Source organism: Emys orbicularis, chromosome 2 (genome assembly GCF_028017835.1).
Source record: "Emys orbicularis isolate rEmyOrb1 chromosome 2, rEmyOrb1.hap1, whole genome shotgun sequence".
Taxonomy (NCBI): Eukaryota; Metazoa; Chordata; order Testudines; family Emydidae; genus Emys; species Emys orbicularis.
The window spans coordinates 204,250,149-204,273,828 of NC_088684.1; the positions used below are offsets into that span (position 1 = coordinate 204,250,149).

A 23,680-nucleotide genomic window follows, 5' to 3' on the forward strand; every position below is an offset into this window, starting at 1 on the left:
ACCTTTTTATCTCCCTTACTTTACCCCCACCCCTTTCCTATGCCCAATGCAGGAAAGAGCAATGGAAAATCTGGCCTGTAGGTTGACTATCATGAAAAATGTCTTAAGTGAGCCCTATTGGACTGGAGTAGTCTTCGAAGCAATCATTTAAAACTACTGGACAAAGCACTGGAGAATATATAGCGAGGAACAATTTTATACTAGCAGGAAGATACACTCAGGCCCTAATTTTCAAAGGTGCTAAGTCTAGTGACTTGAATGGGAGTTGTGGGTATTTGGCACTTCTGAATAGCAGGCCCCCCAAAAAACTGATATCTCATTTCCATGGTTCTACGAGCATGGCATGTGATTTGCCTTTAAGGTCAATGTGATGCTGAAAAAGAAAGTGGAGTATTGTTCTAGTAGAGATGTTCACTGCAGCTTCGTGAAAACTCTCGTGCATCCCATTTGCAAACTGTGAATAGTATTTATGTGTTTTGGGTATTTAAAAAAAATAAAAATAAAAGCAGACTGAAGCTTGTGAGCTACCATTTTGCTGCAAGGTGACTTTATTTATCTTAAAGGGAGCCCACTGCTGGAGGTTGCAAAGAGTTTTCTGTCCTGCTCCAAATAGTTTGTTTAATAGCTAAACAACATATTTATTGTTTGACCAGTAGAGATCTTCTGATGTTAAACCAATACTGAAATGAGAGGGAAACTGGTTCACAATTCATCATATTGCACCTTTCATCCATTTTCACACAATTACACCATTTTTCAACAAGCCGCTACTATCCCCTATGAAGCTCAGACATGCCCACTTCAGCTGAAAACTTCATTTTGAAATGCAATTGAAATGCTTCTCACTGTGTGAACTTTCTGAGAGCGGTGTTGAGCAAACAGTGATTTCCTTTACATGAAATAGCAAGACTTAAATGGGGAAAGCTAAACTCAGAAACCAAGAATTACAGTGGTTTCACTCCCAAGTGACTTCACAAAATGATGTTACCTTTCTCAAAATACTAACCCTGGCAATCATCAGATCATTAAAAATATCCAAAGACTTTGTCCAAATACTCTTGTCTTTACTGCTAGATTTAATTATAAGTAAAGGACTGAATTAATTAAATATATTATAATAAGCTGCTGAGAGGTCATGGGTGCGTGTGCACCATTTCCCTCTCCTGAATGGAATCCCAAAGCTCAATCTATCATAAATCCTTGTACAACTTATGGAGATTCTCCTGTAGATCAAATGGCCGAGTCCTGTGCTGTTGGAGCAGAAGGGTTTCAGTTTGGTAGGCATCATAGGCAAAGGGTGAAATTCTAGGCCGTCATGTTAAAATATTGTTAACATTCAACGATCATGGGGCTAGATTTTTACTATTTTATAATAATTTCAAAACACATACTTACCATTGTAAATCAAGGGCACTGTCACTCTTATCTGCTCCTGTAGAGGGCTGTGTGTCCTGTACAATGTGTTTTTAAGTTCTAAACAGGTAAAATATTTGGTCGTAACCCTACTTGAAATCAAGAGAATAATAGACTAAATCATTTACACTTTGTTTGTTTGTTTTTATTATATGTAAAGGTATAACAAGAGCTGGTTCATATTAATTTATTGTTTTGATCCAAGTTGAATTGTACTAGCAATCAGTGATTAATGTTCTGGCTTCTGAGAGGGAAATTGCCACAAGTAACTCTTCAGAATAATGTGCTGGCACAATCTAGTCCTCAATGTTCTGACTGTAATTTCGAGTGCGGGAGGAGGGGTTCCTTGGTTCCTCAATCAGCCAGTTTGGAAACTTTGAGTGTTTTGAGCACTCTTGGCAAAACTAATCATAATTCCTGAGACACTATAGCAGAAACCTCAGCCAGTTTTGGAGACAGGGAAGCATAGTTCTGCCCTCATCAGTTGCTCTCCATTAACTATAGTGGTAGTTGGGGTGTGGGGGACGTTTGTAATTATTCCTCTTAAAAAGGAAGAAACTAGATAGCCAGCAAAACAGAAAATGTATGCTAACAACTTTTGTTCTTTCATCAAAAAATAGTCATTGATGAAACAGAAGTAATCATAATAATACCTAGATATCATATCAAGCTTTTCATCCATAGATCTTTAAATGGAGATATCCTATCTCCTAGAACTGGAAGGGACCTGGAAAGGTCATTGAGTCCAGCCCCCTGCCTTCACTAGCAGGACCAAGTTCTGATTTTGCCCCAGATCCCTAAGTGGCCCCCTCAAGGACTGAACTCACAACCCTGGGTTTAACAGGCCAATGCTCAAACCACTGAGCTATCCCTCCCCCCACATGCTTCACAAAGGAGGTCAGTATCATTATCTCCATTGTGTAGAGGGGGAAACTGAGGCACAGAGTGGTGAAGTGACTCCATCACTTTTCCCCCATGGCCAATCAAGATTTGTAATATTGAGGTTAGTTTAAAAGAAAAATGAGGAGACCACTCAGTGAACTATTGACCTGCAATCCTGGCTTGTGTGATCATACAGAATTTTATCATAGAAGAGAAGGGTTTGATTCTAACCTCTGAAGTCTCACAGCCTGAGCTGTTATTAAAGGCGGCAGCATTCTTGAGTGGATACTCCTTGATGTCACTTGGGAAGGGTACAGGCTATGTTGTTCTTGAACTGCCTCCAGCAGCCACGTTACTGTTTGGAGAGGGCTGTTTGCTTTGCTGTACAGCTTCTCACCCCTAGAGGTTTGTGGGTTTGGAAAGGAATAACATTCTACAATTAAGGGCAGGCCAAGACTTTGGGACCTGACTTTGTTTAGAGAGTCATTGCCTCAGGATAGGGAGGTTCTCTCATTTGGGACATGGTCAAGGGAGAGTCCCACACTAAAATGCCTGGATCTGCTGCTACAAAAAGATGTAGCCTTAACCCATGTTAACTTTTTACTTAATATTGATTGTGTCAGGTTGTTTTCTGTGCTGTCGTTGCTATGCTTCCCACTGATAGTTCCTCTTTTTGTTTTGTTGAAGCTCTTGCACTCAGGACCTCCAAAGTCACCAAGTGCTAGGAGTAGGTTGTCCTATCTGAACACAGGAGCATTGTTGCATGGTTATTGACATTGTCCTGCATTAGTATAGCAGCTAAGCTTTTTACTAAGTGATTAGTAAGGCTACGTTTATGTCATGGAGGTCATGGAATCTGTGACTTCTAGAGACCTCCGTGACATTCTCTGCTTCAGCCCCAGGGGCTGCAGGACTGAGGAGCTGGCAGCCAGCTGGCCCCTGCAGGGTTCCAGTGACAGGTGACAGCAGCGACAGGGGCCCCCTGCAAGTTTCCAGTGACAGGTGACAGGCTCCTGAGGGGGCCCTCCTCAGGATTCCAGCAATGGGCGACAGCCTTGCACATGGGTCGGGGGAGGAAAAGGGGATCCCTCGGGTGAGCGGCTGGGGGTGTCCCGTTTTCTCTTTGGGAAATATGGCCACCCTGTAGCTTCCCCTTGCTGTGGGCAGAGGGGGAACCCCACAGCTCCCAGCCATGGTGGTGGGGGAAACCATGGAGCTGCAGCAGCAAAAGTCACAGACAGGTCACGGCTTCCGGGAATTTTCATTTATTGCCCATGACCTGTCTGTGTCTTTTACTAAAAATAACTATGACAAAAATCTTAGCCTTAGTGATTAGAATCAGAAATTATGTTGTTTGCTCTACTAGCTGCAAAGGGGTATGTCCCACTGCAGCTGGGAGTGTGCCTCCTGGTCTGGCTAGACAGGTTTAAGCTAGCAGAGTTTGAGCTGGCATGCTAAAAATAACTGTGTGGACATTGCGGCTTGGGTTGGAGCTCGAGGCTTGAGAGCTCAAGCTCCAAGCCACAATGTCCGCACAGCTATTTTTAACACAGTAGCTCAAACCCCACTAGCATAAGTCTGTCTAGCCGGCCTGGGAGTTACACTCTCACCTGCCCTGAAGACATACCCAAAATGACCAAGCTCCTCTCAGAGGATTCAGGAACACACATCTAGGTATACTTGGTCCTGCCTCAGCATAGGGGACTGGGCTAGATGACCTCTTGAGATCCCTTTGAGCCCTACATTTCTATTATCCTATGGTTTTGTGAATGTTGGCTGCTGTTTTGGTGAACTGATTTCAATAGCCATAAGAGAGAAATGGATATTAACCTACAGCACAGGCAAGTACACCTCCACAAACATAGCCTTCATGATGTCAGGAGTCAGCTATTTTGCAATATTGTGAGATGGCTGTTGACATTATCATACTATAGGTCACAGAAACCTTTTTTTTTCTCTTGGCACTTTTAATACTTACGATCAATCTCTCTCCTCCTTGAGTGCCTGAAGCAAAAGGGCGGTGTCTCCAGTAAGGATTCTAACTTTAACCAATCTCTCTTTTCTTTTATTTCTGGTGAGCGATGTGGATCTGCCCCTCCTATCATTCATTACAGAGTACCTCTGGCTCTGTATTTATCTCTCTCCTCCATATAACCTTTCCCCTGAAGGACAGGTGATTGCTTTTTTCCAACCTTAGACATTATGTCCCTGTCATGCTGTCTCCTAACTCTGATACTTTCTTCGACTCCCACACTCTGTGATCTCTGTTTCCCGTCTATCTCTCTGTTCTGATGGGCAGCTCCTGCCTGCATTACTGAATGCTTCAGAGACTCTACCAGGGTAAAGAGTCCTCTTTGTACTACATCTGACACCACTCCTTAACTTTGCTTCTGGCAAGAAATTTTGGAATCGTAGGTGACCTTTATCTTATTCTTTTCCAACTCGAGTGTCTTATCATTTCTGGAATGCAGCCAAAATTCATCCTTAACAGGATCCGCCAAAGTGAACTAATTCAGTTTAAACAGTTAGCATCTCGACTGTAATAGCTTTTCCTTTTTATATACTCTTCCTATATCCCTAGTTGCTCTAAACTTCAGGGAGTCCCACATGCTACAGCTAGACACATTTGTGCCAGAAAATGGGACTGTATGTAAATACTCCCACCCCTTTGTTGTTTCCACTGACTTCTGACTCATGTTTGAATCCCATTCAGATTGCCTTCCTGATTTGCAAAGCTCCCTATGGACTTGCTCCACCCTACCTCTCTGACATATTATCCACCTATGCCCCAACCTTCTTACTGTATGCAGTTGGCTTGATCCTTAGTTATACTAAAGCTTCTTTCGTCTGCCTGAGTGGTGTAAAGAGGCTCTTAGTGTAAATGAAAAGCAGGCCTACACCATGATCAAGTCACCCCTTAACCTTCTCTTTGTTAAGATAAACAGATTGAGCTTTTTGAGTCGATCACTGTGAAACATGTTTTCTAATTCTTTAATCATTCTGGTGGCACCTCTCTGACCCTTCTCCAGTTTACTGACATCCTTGTCAGTAGAACTAGACACAGCACTTCAGTCATGCTTGCAGCGGTGCCAGATGCAGAGGTAATATAGCCTTTTTACCCTATTTGAGATTCTGTAGTTTGTGCATCCACACAGTAGTCCTGGAAACATTGAGTAGAAAGGACAAGAATTTCAGTGTAAAAAAAAGTGGGGGGTGGGGTGTTAATTTTTTTTCTTTCAAGTCCCCAATCTGTCAGGCCTTCTTTATACATAACATCTAAACAAAAACAGTGCCCCCCACCCCCAAAAGTACAGGCTCAGCTGATATCTTGTCATCTTTAAATCACAGGTCACCTTTACATCACACTTTGAAACCTTCCTTTGTCTCTAGTTTAGGACTGAATGATTGTAACAGGGCTCTCTCACTGCTGGGGCTGGGGATCTAGCTCTCGTCCGGTCTAGCACCTCCTTCTGTTGCTCACTCACTCCATAGCCTCTCTTAGACCTGGGCTACACTGGCGCTGTACAGCGCTGCAACTTGCTGCGCTCAGGGGTGTGAAAACGCCCCCCCCCCCCCGAGCGCAGTGAGTACAGTGCTGTAAAGCGCCAGTGTAATCAGCGCCTGCAGCGCTGCACGCTCCCTCACAGCGCTGCAAGCTACTCCCCTCGGAGAGGTGGAGTATATACAGCACTGCAAGAGCTCTCTTGCAGCGCTGGCGGCGCGACTACACTCGCGCTTCACAGCGCTGTCGTGGCAGCACTGCCGCGGCAGCGCTGTGAAGTCCCGAGTGTAGCCAAGGCCCTACTCTCGAGGACTCTGGATACTCTTTCTTTGTGACTCAGCCTTCTGGCTAGGTCAGTATATAGTCCATCCTCCCAGGGTATCAACATCCCTCCGGATCTGCTAATTGGTTGACCTTTCCAACAATCTTGTGCCACTTCCCAGTGGGTGGTACTAAAACCCAGGCTTGTCCGCTACTCCAGGTTGCAACCCAGGGACCAAGATCTGACCATCTCTAACCTCGCTTCTGTTTCCTTGGGGATGCTTTTTACTCTGCCTCCCATTGGCTTTCTTCTCCACCTTTTTGGGTAAACCCTTTCCTCATGGCAAGGATGCCAGGACTTCTTTCTCCCTGGGTTTCCTCTCTTTACTTCTCCAAGCCCAGAGGGTGACTGCTGGTTTCCTCCTTCTGCCCTCACTGCTTGACCTCATACCAGCCCCTCTTGCTCAGGGGAGCTCTATCCTCAGTCAGGGATTGCTTATAAAACCTAATCCTCCCATAGGTGTGGCCTATCAGGTTATTTTGCCCATTCTGTGTGTCATTAACCCTTTCCAGGCTAGTGTGGTGTGAACACCCCATCACATCCATATATCCTCCACAGAATGGATCTATGTAGTAGTGTTGGAAAGTCAGAGTGCTGTGAGCATGGGGGTGGGAAAAAGGAATACAATTATCTGAAAATCAGCCCAGTGATATGTAACTCATCATCCTCAATCTCTCCAAAACAGTCTCATTGACTACAGAAATTCTCCCCCTGCCATTGTACTTAATCACCTTCCTTTCATGCAAGTCCCTCCTGAAACACAGATTATGGAAGAAGTGGTGTTTTTTAAACACACAGAGGACTGCAGGTTCCTCTTGTGTGGATTATTGATGTGGATCTGTCAATGTGATGTCAAAGAAATGGCCTATTCTGGAAATCACAGGCCTGATCCAACTCCCTTCGAAGACAATGGGAATCTTTCCACTGAAGTCAGTGGAAGTTGGATCAGACCTTATGAGAGGGTATGTTAGAATGCCAGTGATCAGGGTGAAGGCAGAGAAGGGGCAAAAGGTCCCTGAGCGGGCATTTCCATAGAGGTAAATGTCCTGCCCCCTCAGCTGCTGCAACCCTGATCCTGAATTGGTTTTGTCTTCCACTGTGTCAAAGCCTCTGTGAGTGTTATGGACTTGGGTCTCTTGGGACTGTGGGTGTTTTCAGGTTCAGAGGTGAATAGCACTGAGAGCATAACCAAAGCAAAGGGAGCAGCAGGAAAGCCTCTGTATGTATATAAAGTTTAAATCCAATGCTCTGGCTTCAGTGCACTATTTTGCCTTCTGTCAGAGGCAGCAGAGACTATTACAACTCCTCAGAGTTGGCTGTTCAGAAATGCAGTTTAAATCCAGAAATAACTCTCTTGGGTATATTAATCTAGTGTTGGATTATCTTTCTAAAATTGTTAATCAGACTTGGTCCCTGGGGGACCTTTCAGCTAAATTTGCCACTTAGTTTTTGTTTGCCTTGGCCTCTTGAGCTCAGCAGAGGAAACTGATTAGATTTGACAAGATGTGGTTATGTAAGATCCCAAGAGCAGGTCACGCTTCCTCTTTATAAATGGCAGATTTGTATACAGTTTGGTGTGACTCCACTATGTGCTATCTTACCCGTTATTGGAGAGATACATGAAGAGTCATGTTTTCTTATTCACATTTCTTCAGCTGGTTGCACCAGGGCATTCTTTGAGCAAGGCCGAGGAAAAACCTTTTCTGGGATTGATTCCAAAGTGGTCACCTGGCCCAGATCCATGTGATTCTTGAATATTTTATACATCAAAAATATAGAAGGCAATTAGACCTTGTCTACACTAGAACTTACTTTGGTTAAATTTATGTTGCTCAGGGGGATGAATAATCCACACCCCGGAAAGACGTAAATTATACTTACCTAAGTGCTGGTGTAGATAGCGCTATGTCGAAGGGAGAGCTTCTCCCACTGACATAGGTACCACCTCTCATGGGAAGTGAAGTAATTATGCTGAAGGGAGAGCTCTCTCCCGTCGGCTTAGAGGTCTTCACCAGAAGTGCTACTGTCAAGGCTGTATCCCCACTTTGAACTTTAGGGTACAACTGTGGGGGCCTGCATGAAGACTTCTAAGCTTAACTACCAGCTTAGATCTGGTCCGCTGCCACCATTCCCAAAACTAATTCCCTTCCCTGGGAAGCCTTGAGAAACCTTTCACCAATTCCCTGGTGAATACAGATCCAAACCCCTTGGATCTTAAAACAAGGAAAAATCAATCAGGTTCTTAAAAAGAAGGCTTTTAATTAAAGAAAAAGGTAAAAATCATCTCTGTAAAATCAGTATGGAAAATAACTTTACAGGGTAATCAAACTAAAAGAACTCAGAGGACCCCCCTCTAGTCTTAGGTTCAAAGTACAGCAAACAAAGATGAAACACTCTAGTAAAAGGTACATTTACAAGTTGAGAAAACAAAGTAAAACTAAGACGCCTTGCCTGGCTATTTACTTACAAGTTTGAAATAGGAGAGACTTGTTTAGAAAGATGTGGAGAACCTGGATTGATGTCTGGTCCCTCTCAGTCCCAAGAGCGAACAACCCCCTAAACAAAGAGCACAAACAAAAGCCTTTCCCCCCCCAAGATTTGAAAGTATCTTGTCCCCTTATTGGTCCTTTGGGTCAGGTGTCAGCCAGGTTACCTGAGCTTCTTAACCCTTTACAGGTAAAAGGATTTTGGAGTCTCTGGCCAGGAGGGATTCTATAGTACTGTACACAGGAGAGCTGTTACCCTTCCCTTTATAGTTATGACAAGCCCCCCAAATCACAGATAGTGTTGGACGTTCGGTTCCACACTGGCTGTGATTTCTTCCTGGAGTTCTAGGAGAAAACAGAGTTAATAAGACACATGTACCTTTAGACATACTACTGATCATATAAAAACTAACAATATGTTTCATTCCAAAACAATTGTTAACCAGTTTACTCTGGGAAACCTTCCCGGGAGAGTGCATCAGCCACTTTGTTAGAAGCTCCTGAAATGTGTTGTGTTTCAAAATCAAAATCTTGGAGAGCTAAACTCCACCGAAGAAGTTTTTTGTTATTTCCCTTGGCGGTATGAAGCCACTGTAGCGCAGCATGGTCTGTTTGTAGTTGGAAACGCCGTCCCCAAACATATGGGCGTAGCTTTTCCAGCACGTACACAATGGCGTAGCATTCCTTTTCGCTGATTGACCAGTGGCTTTCCCTCTCAGACAGTTTCTTGCTGAGAAACACGACAGGATGGAATTCTTGATCCGGTCCTTCCTGCATTAAAACTGCTCCCACGCCCCGCTCGGATGCATCTGTGGTTACTAGGAACGGTTTGTCAAAGTCTGGGGCCCTTAGCACAGGGTCAGACATGAGCGTCGCCTTAAGCTGGTTAAAGGCCTTTTGACACTCATCGGTCCACTGAACTGCATTTGGCTGTTTCTTTCTGGTTAGGTCTGTCAGCGGGGCGGCGATTTGGCTGTAGTGTGGTACAAATCGCCTATAATATCCGGCCAAGCCTAAGAAGGATTGGACCTGTTTCTTTGACTTTGGAACTGGCCACTTTTGGATAGCATCCATTTTGGCCTGTAGGGGATTTATAGTTCCTTGACCCACCTGGTGCCCCAGGTAAGTCACTCTGTTTTGGCCTATTTGACACTTTTTAGCCTTAACAGTTAGTCCTGCCTGCCGGATGCGCTCGAAGACTTTTTCCAGGTGCTCCAGGTGTTCTGTCCATGAATCAGAAAAAATGGCCACATCATCGAGGTAGGCAACTGCAGATTCTCCCAATCCCGCTAGGAGACCATCTACAAGTCTTTGGAAGGTGGCGGGTGCATTTCGCAACCTGAAAGGGAGTACATTGAATTCATACACCCCTGCCTGGGTGACGAAGGCTGACCTTTCCTTAGCGGGTTCATCTAGTGGTACTTGCCAGTACCCTTTGGTTAAGTCTAAAGTAGAGATGAATTGGGCATGTCCCAATTTCTCCAGTAGCTCATCTGTGCGTGGCATTGGATAGTTGTCAGGATGAGTTACAGCATTTAGCTTACGGTAGTCCACGCAAAAGCGTATTTCCCCATCTGGTTTGGAACTAGAACCACTGGAGATGCCCATGCACTGTTAGAGGGGCGGATTATATCCATCTGTAGCATGTCCTGGATCTCCCTTTGTATAGCAGTTTGGGCATGAGGTGACTCCCGGTAGGGTGGGGTTCTAATTGGGTGAGCATTACCTGTGTCAATGGAGTGGTATGCCCGTTCAGTCCGTCCTGGAGTGGCTGAGAAAATTGGTGCAAAGCTTGTGCACAGCTCCTTGATCTGCTGTCGCTGCAGACGTCCAAGGGTCGTGGAGAGGTTCACCTCTTCCACGCCATCATCCTTTTTTCCTTCATAGTAGACACCTTCAGGCCACTCCGCGTCATCTGTTTCCTGGGCTGTAAACTGGCAAACGTTTAATTCTCTGGAATAAAAGGGCTTAAGAGAATTAACATGGTATACCTTAGGCTTTATGTTGGAGGTGGGGGAGGCTATGGGATAGTTAACAGCTCCTAGGCGCTCCTGGACCGTGAATGGTCCTTCCCACGACGCTTCCATTTTATGGGCCTGGAGCGCCTTTAAGACCATGACTTGGTCTCCTACTTTGAAGGACCGTTCTCTGGAATGTTTATCATACCAGGCCTTTTGCTCTTCCTGAGCATCCTTTAGGTTTTCTTTAGCAAGGGCTAAAGCGTGTCGGAGGGTGCTTTGTAGGTTGCTTACAAAGTCTAGAATGTTAGTTCCTGGAGAAGGCGTAAACCCCTCCCATTGCTGCTTCACCAACTGTAATGGCCCCTTAACCTCGCAGCCATACACAAGTTCAAATGGTGAAAACCCTAAACTGGGATGTGGTACAGCCCTGTAGGCAAAAAGCAACTGCTGCAACACTAGGTCCCAATCATTGGAGTGTTGATTTACGAATTTACGTATCATGGCCCCCAAAGTTCCATTAAACCTCTCCACCAGGCCATTGGTTTGATGGTGATAAGGGGTGGCAACCAAGTGATTCACCCCATGAGCTTCCCACAGGTTTTTCATGGTCCCTGCCAGGAAATTAGCTCCCGAATCTGTAAGGATGTCGGAGGGCCACCCTACCCTGGCAAAAATGTCTGCTAATGCCTGGCACACACTTTTAGCCCTGGTGTTGCTTAAGGGTACTGCTTCTGGCCATCGGGTAGCAAAATCCATGAAAGTCAGTATGTACTGCTTTCCTCTGGGTGTCTTCTTTGGAAAAGGACCCAGAATATCCACAGCTACTCGCTGAAATGGGACCTCAGTTATGGGTAGTGGCTGGAGAGGGGCTTTAACCTGGTCTTGGGGCTTTCCCACTCGTTGGCACACCTCACAAGACCGGACATAATTAGCAACGTCCTTGCCCATTCCCTCCCAGTGGAAGGACTTCCCCAACCGGTCTTTGGTTCTGTTCACCCCAGAATGGCCACTGGGATGATCATGGGCTAAGCTCAAGAGCTTTACCCGATACTTAGTGGGAACTACCAACTGTCTTTGAGGATGCCAGTCTTCCTGGTGCCCACCAGAAAGAGTCTCCTTGTATAAAAGTCCTTGTTCTACAAGAAACCGGGATCGGTTAGAAGAGCTGAGAGGCGGTGGGGTGCTCCGTGCCGCCGCCCAAGCTTTCTGAAGGCTGTCATCTGCTTCCTGTTCGGCCTGGAACTGTTCCCTTGATGCTGGAGACATCAGTTCCTCCTTGGACTGTGGGCTGGGGCTTGGTCCCTCTGGAAGTGATGCAGGTGCTGGGGCTGTTTCCATTGACTGTGAACCGCTGTCCGCTGGTGCACTATGTGGTATTTCAGGCTCTGGCTGAGCCTCTGGGGTAAGGTTATCTGCTGCTCCTGCCAGTTCAGGCTCGCTGGTGCCCTCTGGCATTGGAGTTGTAGACGGACTTGCAAGCGCTGGACTCAGTGCTGGCAATGGTTCTGGTGCTGGCTGCGTTGCCAGTTCCGGTTCTGGGACTGGCTTTGGCTGGGTCTCTGGGATTGGATCCACTACGGCTGTTGCAGTCGTTGGCAGGGGATCCAGTTCCACCACCTTTTGTTTGGGTCTCTGGTAACACAGACGGGGCCCTAGTGGACGGCTCAGGAACAGGGATGGGGGTGAAAGCTTGCTTAGCCTGGCTGCGGGTGACTATTCCCACCCTCTTGGCTAGCTTCACATGGTTGGCCAAGTCTTCCCCCAGCAGCATGGGAATGGGATAATTGTCATAGACTGCAAAAGTCCACATTCCTGACCAGCCCTTGTACTGGACATGCAACTTGGTGTAGGCAAGGTTACAGACTGTGACACGAAGGGTTGAATTGTCACTGGAGCCTCCGGGTTGATGAGTTTGGGGTCCACTAGGGATTGGTGGATAGTTGACACTTGTGCCCCAGTGTCCCTCCAAGCGATAACCTTCTTTCCGCCCACTCTCAAGGTTTCCCTTCGCTCCGAGGGTATGAGAGAGGCATCTGGGTCTGGGGATCTTGGGTGTGATTGTGGTGTAATGAACTGTAATCGGTTGGGGTTCTTGGGGTAGTGAGCCTTTATATGTCCCAGTTCATTACATTTAAAACATCGCCCTGCTAAGGTATCACTGGGGCGATGTTGGTTGGTGGAGACTGGTGTGGTGGGGTGAGAAGGCGTCTGGGGTTTCCCTTGGGATGTGGGTGGGGCCTTGGGTTGTCCCCGGTGGTAAGGTTTTGTTTCGGCTTGCCCCTTCTGATATTCGCTCCAACTGCTACTAGTTTTTTTCTTTTCTGTCACCTCCACCCATTTGGCTCCAATCTCCCCCGCCTCGGTTACAGTTTTGGGCTTCCCATCTAGGATGTACCTTTCTATTTTCTCAGGAACACCCTCTAAAAACTGCTCCATTTGCATTAGGAAGGGCAACTCTTCCGTAGATTTAACATTTGCTCCTGATATCCAGGCATCACAATTTTTCCCAGTGTGGTAGGCATGTCGGGTAAATGACACATCGGGTTTCCACCTTAGGGCTCTGAACCGCCGATGGGCATGCTCAGGTGTTAGCCCCATTCTGATTCTGGCCTTGTTTTTAAAAAGTTCATAACTGTTCGTGTGTTCCTTAGGCATTTCAGCCGCCACCTCTGCTAAGGGTCCACTGAGCTGCGGCCTCAGCTCTACCATGTACTGGTCTGGAGTGATGCTGTATCCAAGGCAGGCCCTTTCAAAATTTTCTAAGAAGGCCTCAGTATCATCGCCTGCCTTGTAGGTGGGGAATTTTCTGGGATGGGAAGTGGTACCTGGAGAGGAGTTGCTAGGATTGGCTGGTGTTTCCGGCCTAGCCCTTGCTACTTCCAGTTCATGCTTCCTTTCTTTTTCTCTCTCCTCCATCTCTTTTTCTTTCAGCTCCATCTCTCTCTTGTGGGCCTCCTCTTTGGCTTTCTCTTCTTTTTCTCTCTGCTCTGTCTCAAGTTTTTTTAATTGAAGCAGTCTCTGATTTTTTTTTTCATTTTCTTCTGCTTCTAGTCTGGCCAGTTCTATTTTGTTAGCTACTTCTTTGGTAGTCATTTTCCTGTTTTCTTGTGCTGGGTCACACCCCTCTGCAGTTGACTGAAACTGGGATGTACTCAGCTCAGGCTGCTGCTGAGTTAACAGAGACTTTCTAACTAGCTACTCCCGAGGATGTAAAAAGAAAAAAAAACAATTGTAAATTCCTTTTACCAGTCGTTTGCTCATTAATTGAACCCTTCTCTTAACAAAGGCCCTTGTTAAAAAAACTTAACACCTCTGCCTTCAGGCAAGGAGAGATAAGATATGCATCTACCTTCAGCTCTGCTTTCCAAGCAGCTAGAAGGAAAAAAAAATCTTACTGGCTTTTGGGTTTAAAATGTTTCCCACCGCTATGCCACCATGTCAAGGCTGTATCCCCACTTTGAACTTTAGGGTACAACTGTGGGGGCCTGCATGAAGACTTCTAAGCTTAACTACCAGCTTAGATCTGGTCCGCTGCCACCATTCCCAAAACTAATTCCCTTCCCTGGGAAGCCTTGAGAAACCTTTCACCTATTCCCTGGTGAATACAGATCCAAACCCCTTGGATCTTAAGACAAGGAGAAATTAACCATCCCCCTCCTTTCTCCCACCAACTCCTGGTGAATACAGATCCAAACCCCTTGGATCTTAAAACAAGGAGAAATTGACCACCCCCCTCCTTTCTCCCACCAACTCCTGGTGAATACAGATCCAACCCCCTTGGATCTAAAACAAGGAGAAATTGACCACCCCCCTCCTTTCTCCCACCAACTCCTGGTGAATACAGATCCAACCCCCTTGGATCTAAAACAAGGAAAAATCAATCAGGTTCTTAAAAAGAAGGCTTTTAATTAAAGAAAAAGGTAAAAATCATCTCTGTAAAATCAGTATGGAAAATAACTTTACAGGGTAATCAAACTAAAAGAACTCAGAGGACCCCCCTCTAGTCTTAGGTTCAAAGTTCAGCAAACAAAGATAAACACTGTAGTAAACGGTACATTTACAAGTTGAGAAAACCAAGTAAAACTAAGATGCCTTGCCTGGCTATTTACTTACAAGTTTGAAATAGGAGAGACTTGTTTAGAAAGATGTGGAGAACCTGGATTGATGTCTGGTCCCTCTCAGTCCCAAGAGCAAACAACCCCCTAAACAAAGAGCACAAACAAAAGCCTTCCCCCCCCCAAGATTTGAAAGTATCTTGTCCCCTTATTGGTCCTTTGGGTCAGGTGTCAGCCAGGTTACCCGAGCTTCTTAACCCTTTACAGGTAAAAGGATTTTGGAGTCTCTGGCCAGGAGGGATTCTATAGTACTGTACACAGGAGAGCTGTTACCCTTGCCTTTATAGTTATGACAGCTACAGTGGCGCAGTTGCTGCTGTCGCGCTTCTAGTGCAGATGTAGTCTTTGTGACACAGAGGAGGCCCATTGGTCCCAACTGATGAAGGGTTCACTACTCTGTGTCAGCAAAAATAACAAGGAGTCCTTGTGGCACCTTAGAGACTAACAAATGTATTTGGGCATAAGCTTTCGTGGGCTTATGCCCAAATACATTTGTTAGTCTTTAAGGTGCCACAAGGACACCTTGTTGTTTTTGCTGATACAGACTAACACGGCTACCACTCTGAAACCTGTACTCTGTGTCAGCAACTCCTGTCAGGCCTGACAAACTTGCTACACCTAACACATTGCTGTCATAGTATCTGTAAAGAGTGTCATGTGGAATCTTCAGTGGGAGGCTGGGATCACGCTAGTCATTGATGTATGTACTGATGATATTTTAAGTGTTTTATGTCTGTGTGCTTACAATGTGTTCTTAAAATTTGTATCAAGGTGTTACTCCCCAGCAGAGTGGAGAAACGGGTTTCCTGCCAGACCAGAGATGTTTATTCATCCATCTGTTGAAATGTAAATTGAACATTGTCTCATTCACAAGCACCAGTGTAGCTAAATGCAGATTTAATAGGAAGAGGAGAACAGCGGGGGGGCGGGGGGAGCCTTTTTTTGGAATGCATTGCAGATGTATATTTGGACTATAACTGGGGGACAGGAACAGCATTGTGCTATTACATGCATGAAAATGGAATCCCAACCTGTCCTGGGTGAGAAATTGCTTTTGACATGGATTTTAGTCTGTTAACCTTAAGTTTAGACTCCAAGAAGTGTGCTATACTTCTGTTTTATATGTGATCATTTCTGTTTCTATTATCCTTTCTTGGTATCTTAATCTTTGATAATAAATTTGATTCTTTCATTATAACTATATCTCTGTGGTGTGATAAAGGACCTGATCCTGAGTTGTGCCAGTGAAACTGTGTGTACGCTGTTCCCTTGAGAATAGCAAACCTAGGAGTTACTACACACTTGATCTTTGCCATAAGGCCAAGTTATTGTGAGTGCCCAGTGACTGGGGCTGGACAATCCATGGTGATGCATCAGAGGAGCTCAGAGACTGGGGTACACCAAGTGTTAACCTGCAAGGCGAAGTAAGGGCTAGCAAAGCTCAGAGGAGATTATTTGAGTGGTTAACAGATTGGGGGTGTAAGGGAGCTGACACCCAGTTTAGCACCAGCAAATCAATCTCTCTCTCTCTCTCTCTCTCTCTCTCTCTCTTATACACACACACACTCTCGCGTGCACACACACACACACACACACACACACACGTGGTGCAGTGTGTGGGGGGAGGGGGAACATGGTGCCTCACAGTTGTGGGCATCCTGAGAAAGCGTCAAGCACTTTATTAAACTCTCAAATGCAAGTTGGTTTTGAATCCTTAACTCCTTTAATTTTCTTGCTGGTGAAGTGAGCTTGCACTAATATTTGACCACTAGTTCTCTCATGTGAAAGACAGGAAATGTGGTGGGGTTTTTTGTTTGGTTTTTTTTGGTAGATGAAACCCAGGAGTGGGAGTCAGGAGACTAGAGTTCTGTCCTCAGCCATACATAGACTTCTTGTAGGTGTTAAGTCACATGACCTCTTGAAGTCTCTATTTCCCCATTTGTAACATAAGGATAATAATTCCTACTTCACACAGAGTGATAATTATAAATATTAATTATTTAAAGTGCATTGAGATTTTTTGCATAGAAGGCAAAATAGAAATGCAAAATATTATTTATTTTACATTCTCCCATGGAACTCATCTCTTACAAATCCAAAATTCGGTGTTTCATGTGCAATCTGCTTATGTGTCATTTAAAAAAATAAATAAATAAGAATAATTCATAAGTCACTGGCACAGTCATGGAGTTTATGCTGTACTGGCTCGTATATTGAGTTAATCTCTCAGAGCCAGGCAGGTAAACTGGGTGCTTAAGTGTCTGATACAATGCATTTTGCAACACAACATTACATGAGGGATATTCTGATTTCCAGCTTCAGAGTTCATTAAGATAACATAGCAGACCATCCAAAGGACAACATACATTGCTTGAAATGTACCATACTTTCTTCAAGGAATATACAATGTATGGTATAGCTTTAACTTTTAGAATTTGCACTTTAATGAGCTAATTTGTCATAATTTTTCAAACATCAGTTTACACCAGCTGAAGATATTCCCCTTTGTCTTTATGAACTGATTTGATTCCAACATTTGGGTTATGCAGGGGATTGTTCTATACCAACTTCTATTAGAAATCAGTCACGATAAGGTGTTTTCTAAAAATCTCTGTGGACTTTTCTTTTATACCATAAATTGGACACAGGGCCTTGTTTTTTTCCTAAGCTAAATTTGGTTTAAGAAAGAACAGCCGCAGGGAAAACGGTTGTTAAGGCGACCTATGTGTTTTACTTTCACACCTCGGCAGGATTGTTTAAGATGGACCAGGATTCAATAAAGTAAAATCAGGGGTCAATTTCCCCATTTGTACATAAGTGGATGTTATCTGTAGATTTACAGCTGGATTATGTTGTTTTGCTTAGAAGTAATCATGAATCAAAACTTCCCCAACTTTCATGGCTGGCCTTACAATTAGCTGGACCCCCAAGGGGATTATCAGACTGAGAGTTGCCTTCCCTTTAAATCCCATAGGCAGAGAGGAGGAGATTGTACCCTGAGTTGCTCCCACATCTCATCCTGTTACAAAGTGTGTTCACATGTAAGTATGGAGTGGGGAGTGTGCTTTGTATGCCTTCTTCTACAGCACTGTTTATAAAATTGGTATATTTGTTTCTTTAAATCTGTAACAGGAAGTCAGGGAGAAGAGGGAGGCTGGGGAAAGTCTTAGGCAGAAGCTTGACAGTGAAGTAGGGAGCAGGAGAAAAAACTTCAGTATATAACTCTTGTCTGTACTTTTCTAATTCCTTGTGTGGTGTTAGAAGAAAGTGGATCTTTCTGTCTCTTGTCACCAATGGTGCATGGCAGGATTGCTTGTGCTTAATCCTGGTCCCTCTAACCTCCCCAGCGGGTTTCTGTATGTACCTAGATAGAAATATCACCAAACTTCTCCATTTTTCCCCCCCAAGAAGCCTCATGATTCTCCCTCCACCCCACCCATTGTCTTTTTCGCTTTGCTCTCAATTCTGTTTTTGCCATGGTGCTTGTCCCTGCCAATGCAGTGATAGTTACGCTGTTGATATTGATGTTGTTGTCATTGGCAACAATGAAATGTTAACACTCATGAAATGTTCCATTAGTACCTTTTAGGGTACGCAATAATAGAACATCCAGGGTTTGAAAAACTGGCCCAGACATTAGCCTGAAGAATAAACCTTCTCAAGAAAGAAAAGTCAAAAAGAGTGGGGGCGGGGCAGGTGTACAGCACCCCCAAAGAGGTATGGAGCAGTGCTCTGGTGAGAAGCTTGTCCACCCATTCACAGCTGATTGGTATGGGAGGGTGCAGGAGTTCTTACTGAGGTGTTCAGGGACTCCATTTTTGTACTTGCCTGGTATTATGAGGTGTCTGAAATTCTCCCAACTTCCACCTTCTTCTATATTTTCTTCTCAACCCTCCTGGCTACTGTGTGTGTCTGTGTCTATACATGTATGCACCTCTCCTTTCTATTGTGAAGGAGGGTGGGACAGTGCTGTCCTTCCAGGGGACCGCCCTCCATTTTTGGGTCCTTTTTGGCAAGTGTATTGTTTATAATGTATTTTATAGCAGCAACAAGAGTGTAAGGCTCTTCACTGAGTACATATAGAAGACTTGGAGATTACAATCTAAATGATATACTTGACAGACAAGTGTGAATGTCACATACAAGGGGATGGGGTGAAGGATGCAGGTTATGGAAAAAAGATTACTTGGTTACTGCCGGTCCCTGATCTGCGACCACTAAGCTGTGGTAGAGGCATTGAAGCTGCCTTCAGCAGACTCAGGAAAACAATTCTGTATCAGTTCACTTTCCTGAAGATGATCTTTGCTACTACATCTAAGGAAAAAATTAAAAGAGAAATAAAGCTTAGAATCTATATCAACTGATAGTTGGGTTCTCCTCCCCTCAGAACTCACATCTCACGCCATTAGCTGTGAAGCCTATTGATATTAATTCTTTTCCACAGCAGCAACACCATATATAACTGTCTGATTACATATGCTATAAATGTATGCTATATATATTCATACATGCTAACAAATTCAAGGTCTGAGTTTGTATTGTAGAAAGGAGTTTCTGTGCACGGGTTTCTCCGAATCTGTTAGGTGAGAGGTAGGGTGTGTGTGTGTGTGTGTAAAACACTGTGCATTCTGCCTTCCTCCCGACATCCTGGTTGCTATAGCACAGTGATCTATTTGTGAACACATAGAAGATCATTGCTATAGTTAAGAGAAACAGTGTTTCCTGGCCATAACTTCCTGGGCAATCTCTCTTTCTGGAGAGCTGAGTGCAAGCTTTAACAGAAATTTAATCAGGCTCCTTGGGTCTCCAGAAGTGAAATGTAATGTTCAGCCTCCTTGTAGTTTGTGGCTTTTCACTAACCGTATTTAATAACATTTAAAAATAGTTTCTCTATTTAAAACTGTCCAATGCATGACTATTATTCACAGTACATTCCAGTGCTTCAGCCATCTTTCTAACAGGCTGGCTAGCTGTACAGTGTGCGGTGGCATTGTTCTATGTTTATGCTTTTGGTATATGTATATTCGCATTCTCTCTGACACAGACATATTTTCATGCACCTGCTGAGCCAGGCAATACATAGGAAATGAAAGCAGTGTTAGAATTCTGGCTGAACTGTGCTGTATTTTTCTTTCCCTCCCTGCAGGTGTGAATGAAAGAGAGACTCTGCAATATTTAGTGTCCAGTTTTACTGGCTTTGAAGAACAGCGGCATTTACAATGCCGCCTCCTGCTGATATAGTGAAGGTGGCTATAGAATGGCCAGGTGCCTTCCCCAAGTTGATGGAAATTGATCAAGTAAGTGCCTATTTCTATGTACTAATATAGATATATATGTTAAAGTGTGTACACATGTTTACTTAGATGCACCTGTATGTTTAACAGTATGGATTCATATAAATAGTGCATATAGAATGTGTGTAACCTTCTTGCTGTATTGCTCAGTTTGGTGTTTTGATATGTTTGGCTGTTTGTTTTTTAGCAGGTGTTTAAAAGAGGCATATTTTCTCATTGTGTGACCCATTTAACTTCGCTGTGCCTCAGTTTTTCTATCTGTAAAATTATAATAAGGATGCTTAAATCCTGATGCAAAGTGCTTTGAGATCTACAGATGAAAAACCATGAGGTGAATGCAAAATATTTCCATCATAAATAGCTGCAGTGAGCTTTGAGGTCTGGATACCTGACTGGTAATATACTGTGCAAACAGGAGAATTTTGCGGTTCTACGCAGATGCCATATAGGCAGTGTCCTGTTCAACAAGGGGACTTTGAGTAAATATCTCAAATACATATACTGGGAGGAAAATACGTCATACGTTTGAGGGTATGGTAAGAGGGAGCTGAAGGGGTGCAGTAACAAACTGTTTTTAAGGCAGTATTTAGAGAGAGACATTAAACTTATGGCGGGAAAACCTTTTGTGGAAATGTATTCGGAACAAAACTTAAGTAACTTATATGTAAATGTTACATGAGTGGCATTGTTTATCATATATTGGCATATATATTAGTAATATTAAAAGTGGCCTTTTTCATAATATATTATATGTGGGCCATACTAGATGAATCATACAGGTTGTTACCTGTATAGAATATCACAGGGTGAAAAGCAGATAATTATTATTTCAGTAAATAGTATTTCATACAAAAGAAAACCCTTGAAAGTTTTCCCCAATGCACCTAAGTCCTGATGCATCCAAACACTTCAGTATATTCTTTATGTTGTATTGAAATGAAGGAAATGTAAGAACATGCTGAAAATGTTCTGCTGAACGGGGGTCCTAACTTCTGCATTTCCTGTGATCTGTTTCGCACTATTTTTAGTCCCATTGTAGTCTAGGGCTATCGGGCAAGTGTCTGTTGGCATTTGCAACAAAAAAGATACTGCAAAATTGGTCAAAACAATAGCAGCCTGATTTTGAGAGGCTGCATTGCACTAAGTGCTGTGTAAAATACTTCCTGCCCCAAAGTGCTTACAATGTAAATAGACAAGACAGACAAAGGGTGGGAAAGGAAAGGAGCACAGAGAAGTGAAATGACTTACCTAAGGTCACACAGTGACCGAGACAGGAATAGAAATGAGTTCTCCTGAATTACCGTCCATTTTCTGATCCACTAGACCACACTGCCTCCGAAAGCTCTAAAAACTCCACCTACCTGACAGGGTGAGTTTCATTGAATAACCCTGAGGTTATATAAACGAAACAAGAATTAAAATCCCACCAAACACATTTCTTTCTTGCAAGACAAGGTAGTATTTTAAAAGTACAAGACCGTCTTGTTGCCAGGAATGCAACTGACTTGATCTTAAACGATTTGTTGCAGGGAGTGTGCTGCCTTCTGTGTTTGGAAAACACCAAGCAAATTTTGAGTGCTATTAATATCAATCAATCATGACTGACAAAGATTACAGAAAAAATTCTCTGTAGTTTTTTTCAGATCTGTGCACTTGACCACTTTTGGTGTCAGTTAAGTTTACGCTTTTCTTGGAAGAAAGGGGGGAGGGATAGCTCAGTGGTTTGAGCATTGGCCTGCTAAACCTAGGGTTGTGAGTTCAATCCTTGAGGGGGCCACTTAGGGATCTGGGGCAAAATTAGTACTTGGTCCTGCTAGTGAAGGCAGGGGGCTGGACTTGATGACCTTGCAAGGTCCCTTCCAGTTCTAGGAGATAGGATATCTCCATTAATTTATTTATTTATTTATTTATAAGAGTTAGATGGCCGTTCCATGAAAGCATCCTACAGTGCACAATCAAATGTAGGGCTGATCCTGCAAATCCTCTACATACAAAACTCCCACTGAAGTCAGTGGGAGTTTCTGGCTAGTCAGGGTTTGCGAATTTGGACCCTCAAGTTTTCAAGCTCTGGTGGGTTTTACTGGGTTTTGTTGTTGTTGTTTTCGCTTCTAAACATTGTGTCCCAAAAGTGAAAAAAGATTTAGATTGCTTCACTCTTCTCTAAAATGTAGTAACGGGAAATATCTGATCTCTCACATTTTGGTATGAGTGGGTCTTAAACTAAGCAGTAGTGGACAGCACTGGGAATGTGCATAGGTGATAGGTAAAAGGTGTGAAATATCATTTTGATAATATAATTTTTATTACACTCAAATAAAAGAAGGAATGTGTATCACTGGCTAGATACATCAAAGCAAATCTGCAACACCAATGAACACATCAGAATATGGCCCAAAATATGGAAAAAAGGACGGAAAATTGTTTGAATACTTTTGCTTAGCAGATAATGTTACCTCTCTCTCATTGTCATGTGTGAGGGTTTTTTGTTTTTTTTCTTAAATACTTCACTGTAGAAGACAAGTGAAATCTTCCTTCCTAACTTGGTAAACCACTGGCATTACAAAGGTCTCCAAAACTGTCATTGACAAGCTACCAGTGTGTGTTTGCATTATTACTAATCAGATTGATAAATAGATTATTTTGTTTTAAATAGGGAGACAAAATCAGCTCTTGGTTACACTGGTATAAACTTGGAGAATCCCTTTTTACTTTTTGAAGTTAATCCAGATATAAAATGTTTTACATTTATAATCATAAGAGTAGGAAACCTGAATAAAAAATATTTAGTTTCACGTATTTCAAAAATTGGAAAAAGTGACAGGAACACTGTCAAGTGAGGTTTTCTTACTGACAATGTAATGAAGCACATTACAGGAACCATATGTATTGCTTTATATTAATGCCTTCTCTAAGCCTTGACTTCCTAGTCAACGACCTAAACTTTTCACAGTGGTTTCCTGAGTTTTGGGAGTGTGCTACTTCTTTATTTTTTGGCTAGTATTGCTGATAAATGTGGTAGAATATAACGTCAATGGATTTTCTTTCTTTCTGAGATGTCTGGAGTTGCTGTATTGTACTTCTTCACAATCAAAGTGACAATTGAGATATTTTTCCAAGGGGATTCTTAAGTAATTTTAGGTCACCAATTTAGGGTCAAATCCTTAGTCGGTATAAGTTGGCACAGCTCCATTAAAACCAACTCACTGAAGTCATTGGCACTATTTCAGTTTACACCATCCCAAGTCTGGCCCTTAGATTTTAAACACAGATTATAAATGTTTTAATGATTTAAGTGATTTTTTTTTCAATTCAGTGAAGTTTTTTTATTTTACACAACAGAAAATGAAACTGATGATAAAGTGGAAACTGGCCAGTGTAGTTTCATTGTCCAACCTTAATGAAATGCAATAAACAGCATATATACTGAAAATAAACACTTGTCGTTTAAATACGAGAAGGGATTGTTAGTGGCGCTCATAAGGAAATTGTATGTCTCTTTCACTTAATGCAACTTAATGTAAGAATAATGGAAAGCCTTTTTCTTTTCTTTTTTCCGGAACACAGCCATGGTACAACAAAACCTTTTGGAAAGGGTGGTCCAGATACTTTAATATGTACAGTATAGTTAACATCAGGAATCAATCACTGTTCAATTACAATGGATGATGAAAAATATTATTTCCTTTCTTCTAGTGGGGCTGTAGT

General features: G+C 43.3%; 1 protein-coding gene across 1 annotated transcript in view; it reads left to right on the plus strand.

Annotated features, from left to right (window-relative positions):
- Positions 1–23,680, plus strand: part of ELMO1 (engulfment and cell motility 1) — a 476,091-nt gene that overhangs the window by 74,691 nt on the left and 377,720 nt on the right. Inside the window, exon 2 of the mRNA XM_065398227.1 lies at positions 19,828–19,978. Coding sequence (XP_065254299.1) covers positions 19,901–19,978 — 78 coding nt within the window. The 5' untranslated portion in view covers positions 19,828–19,900. The remainder of the gene's footprint in view (positions 1–19,827; positions 19,979–23,680) is intronic.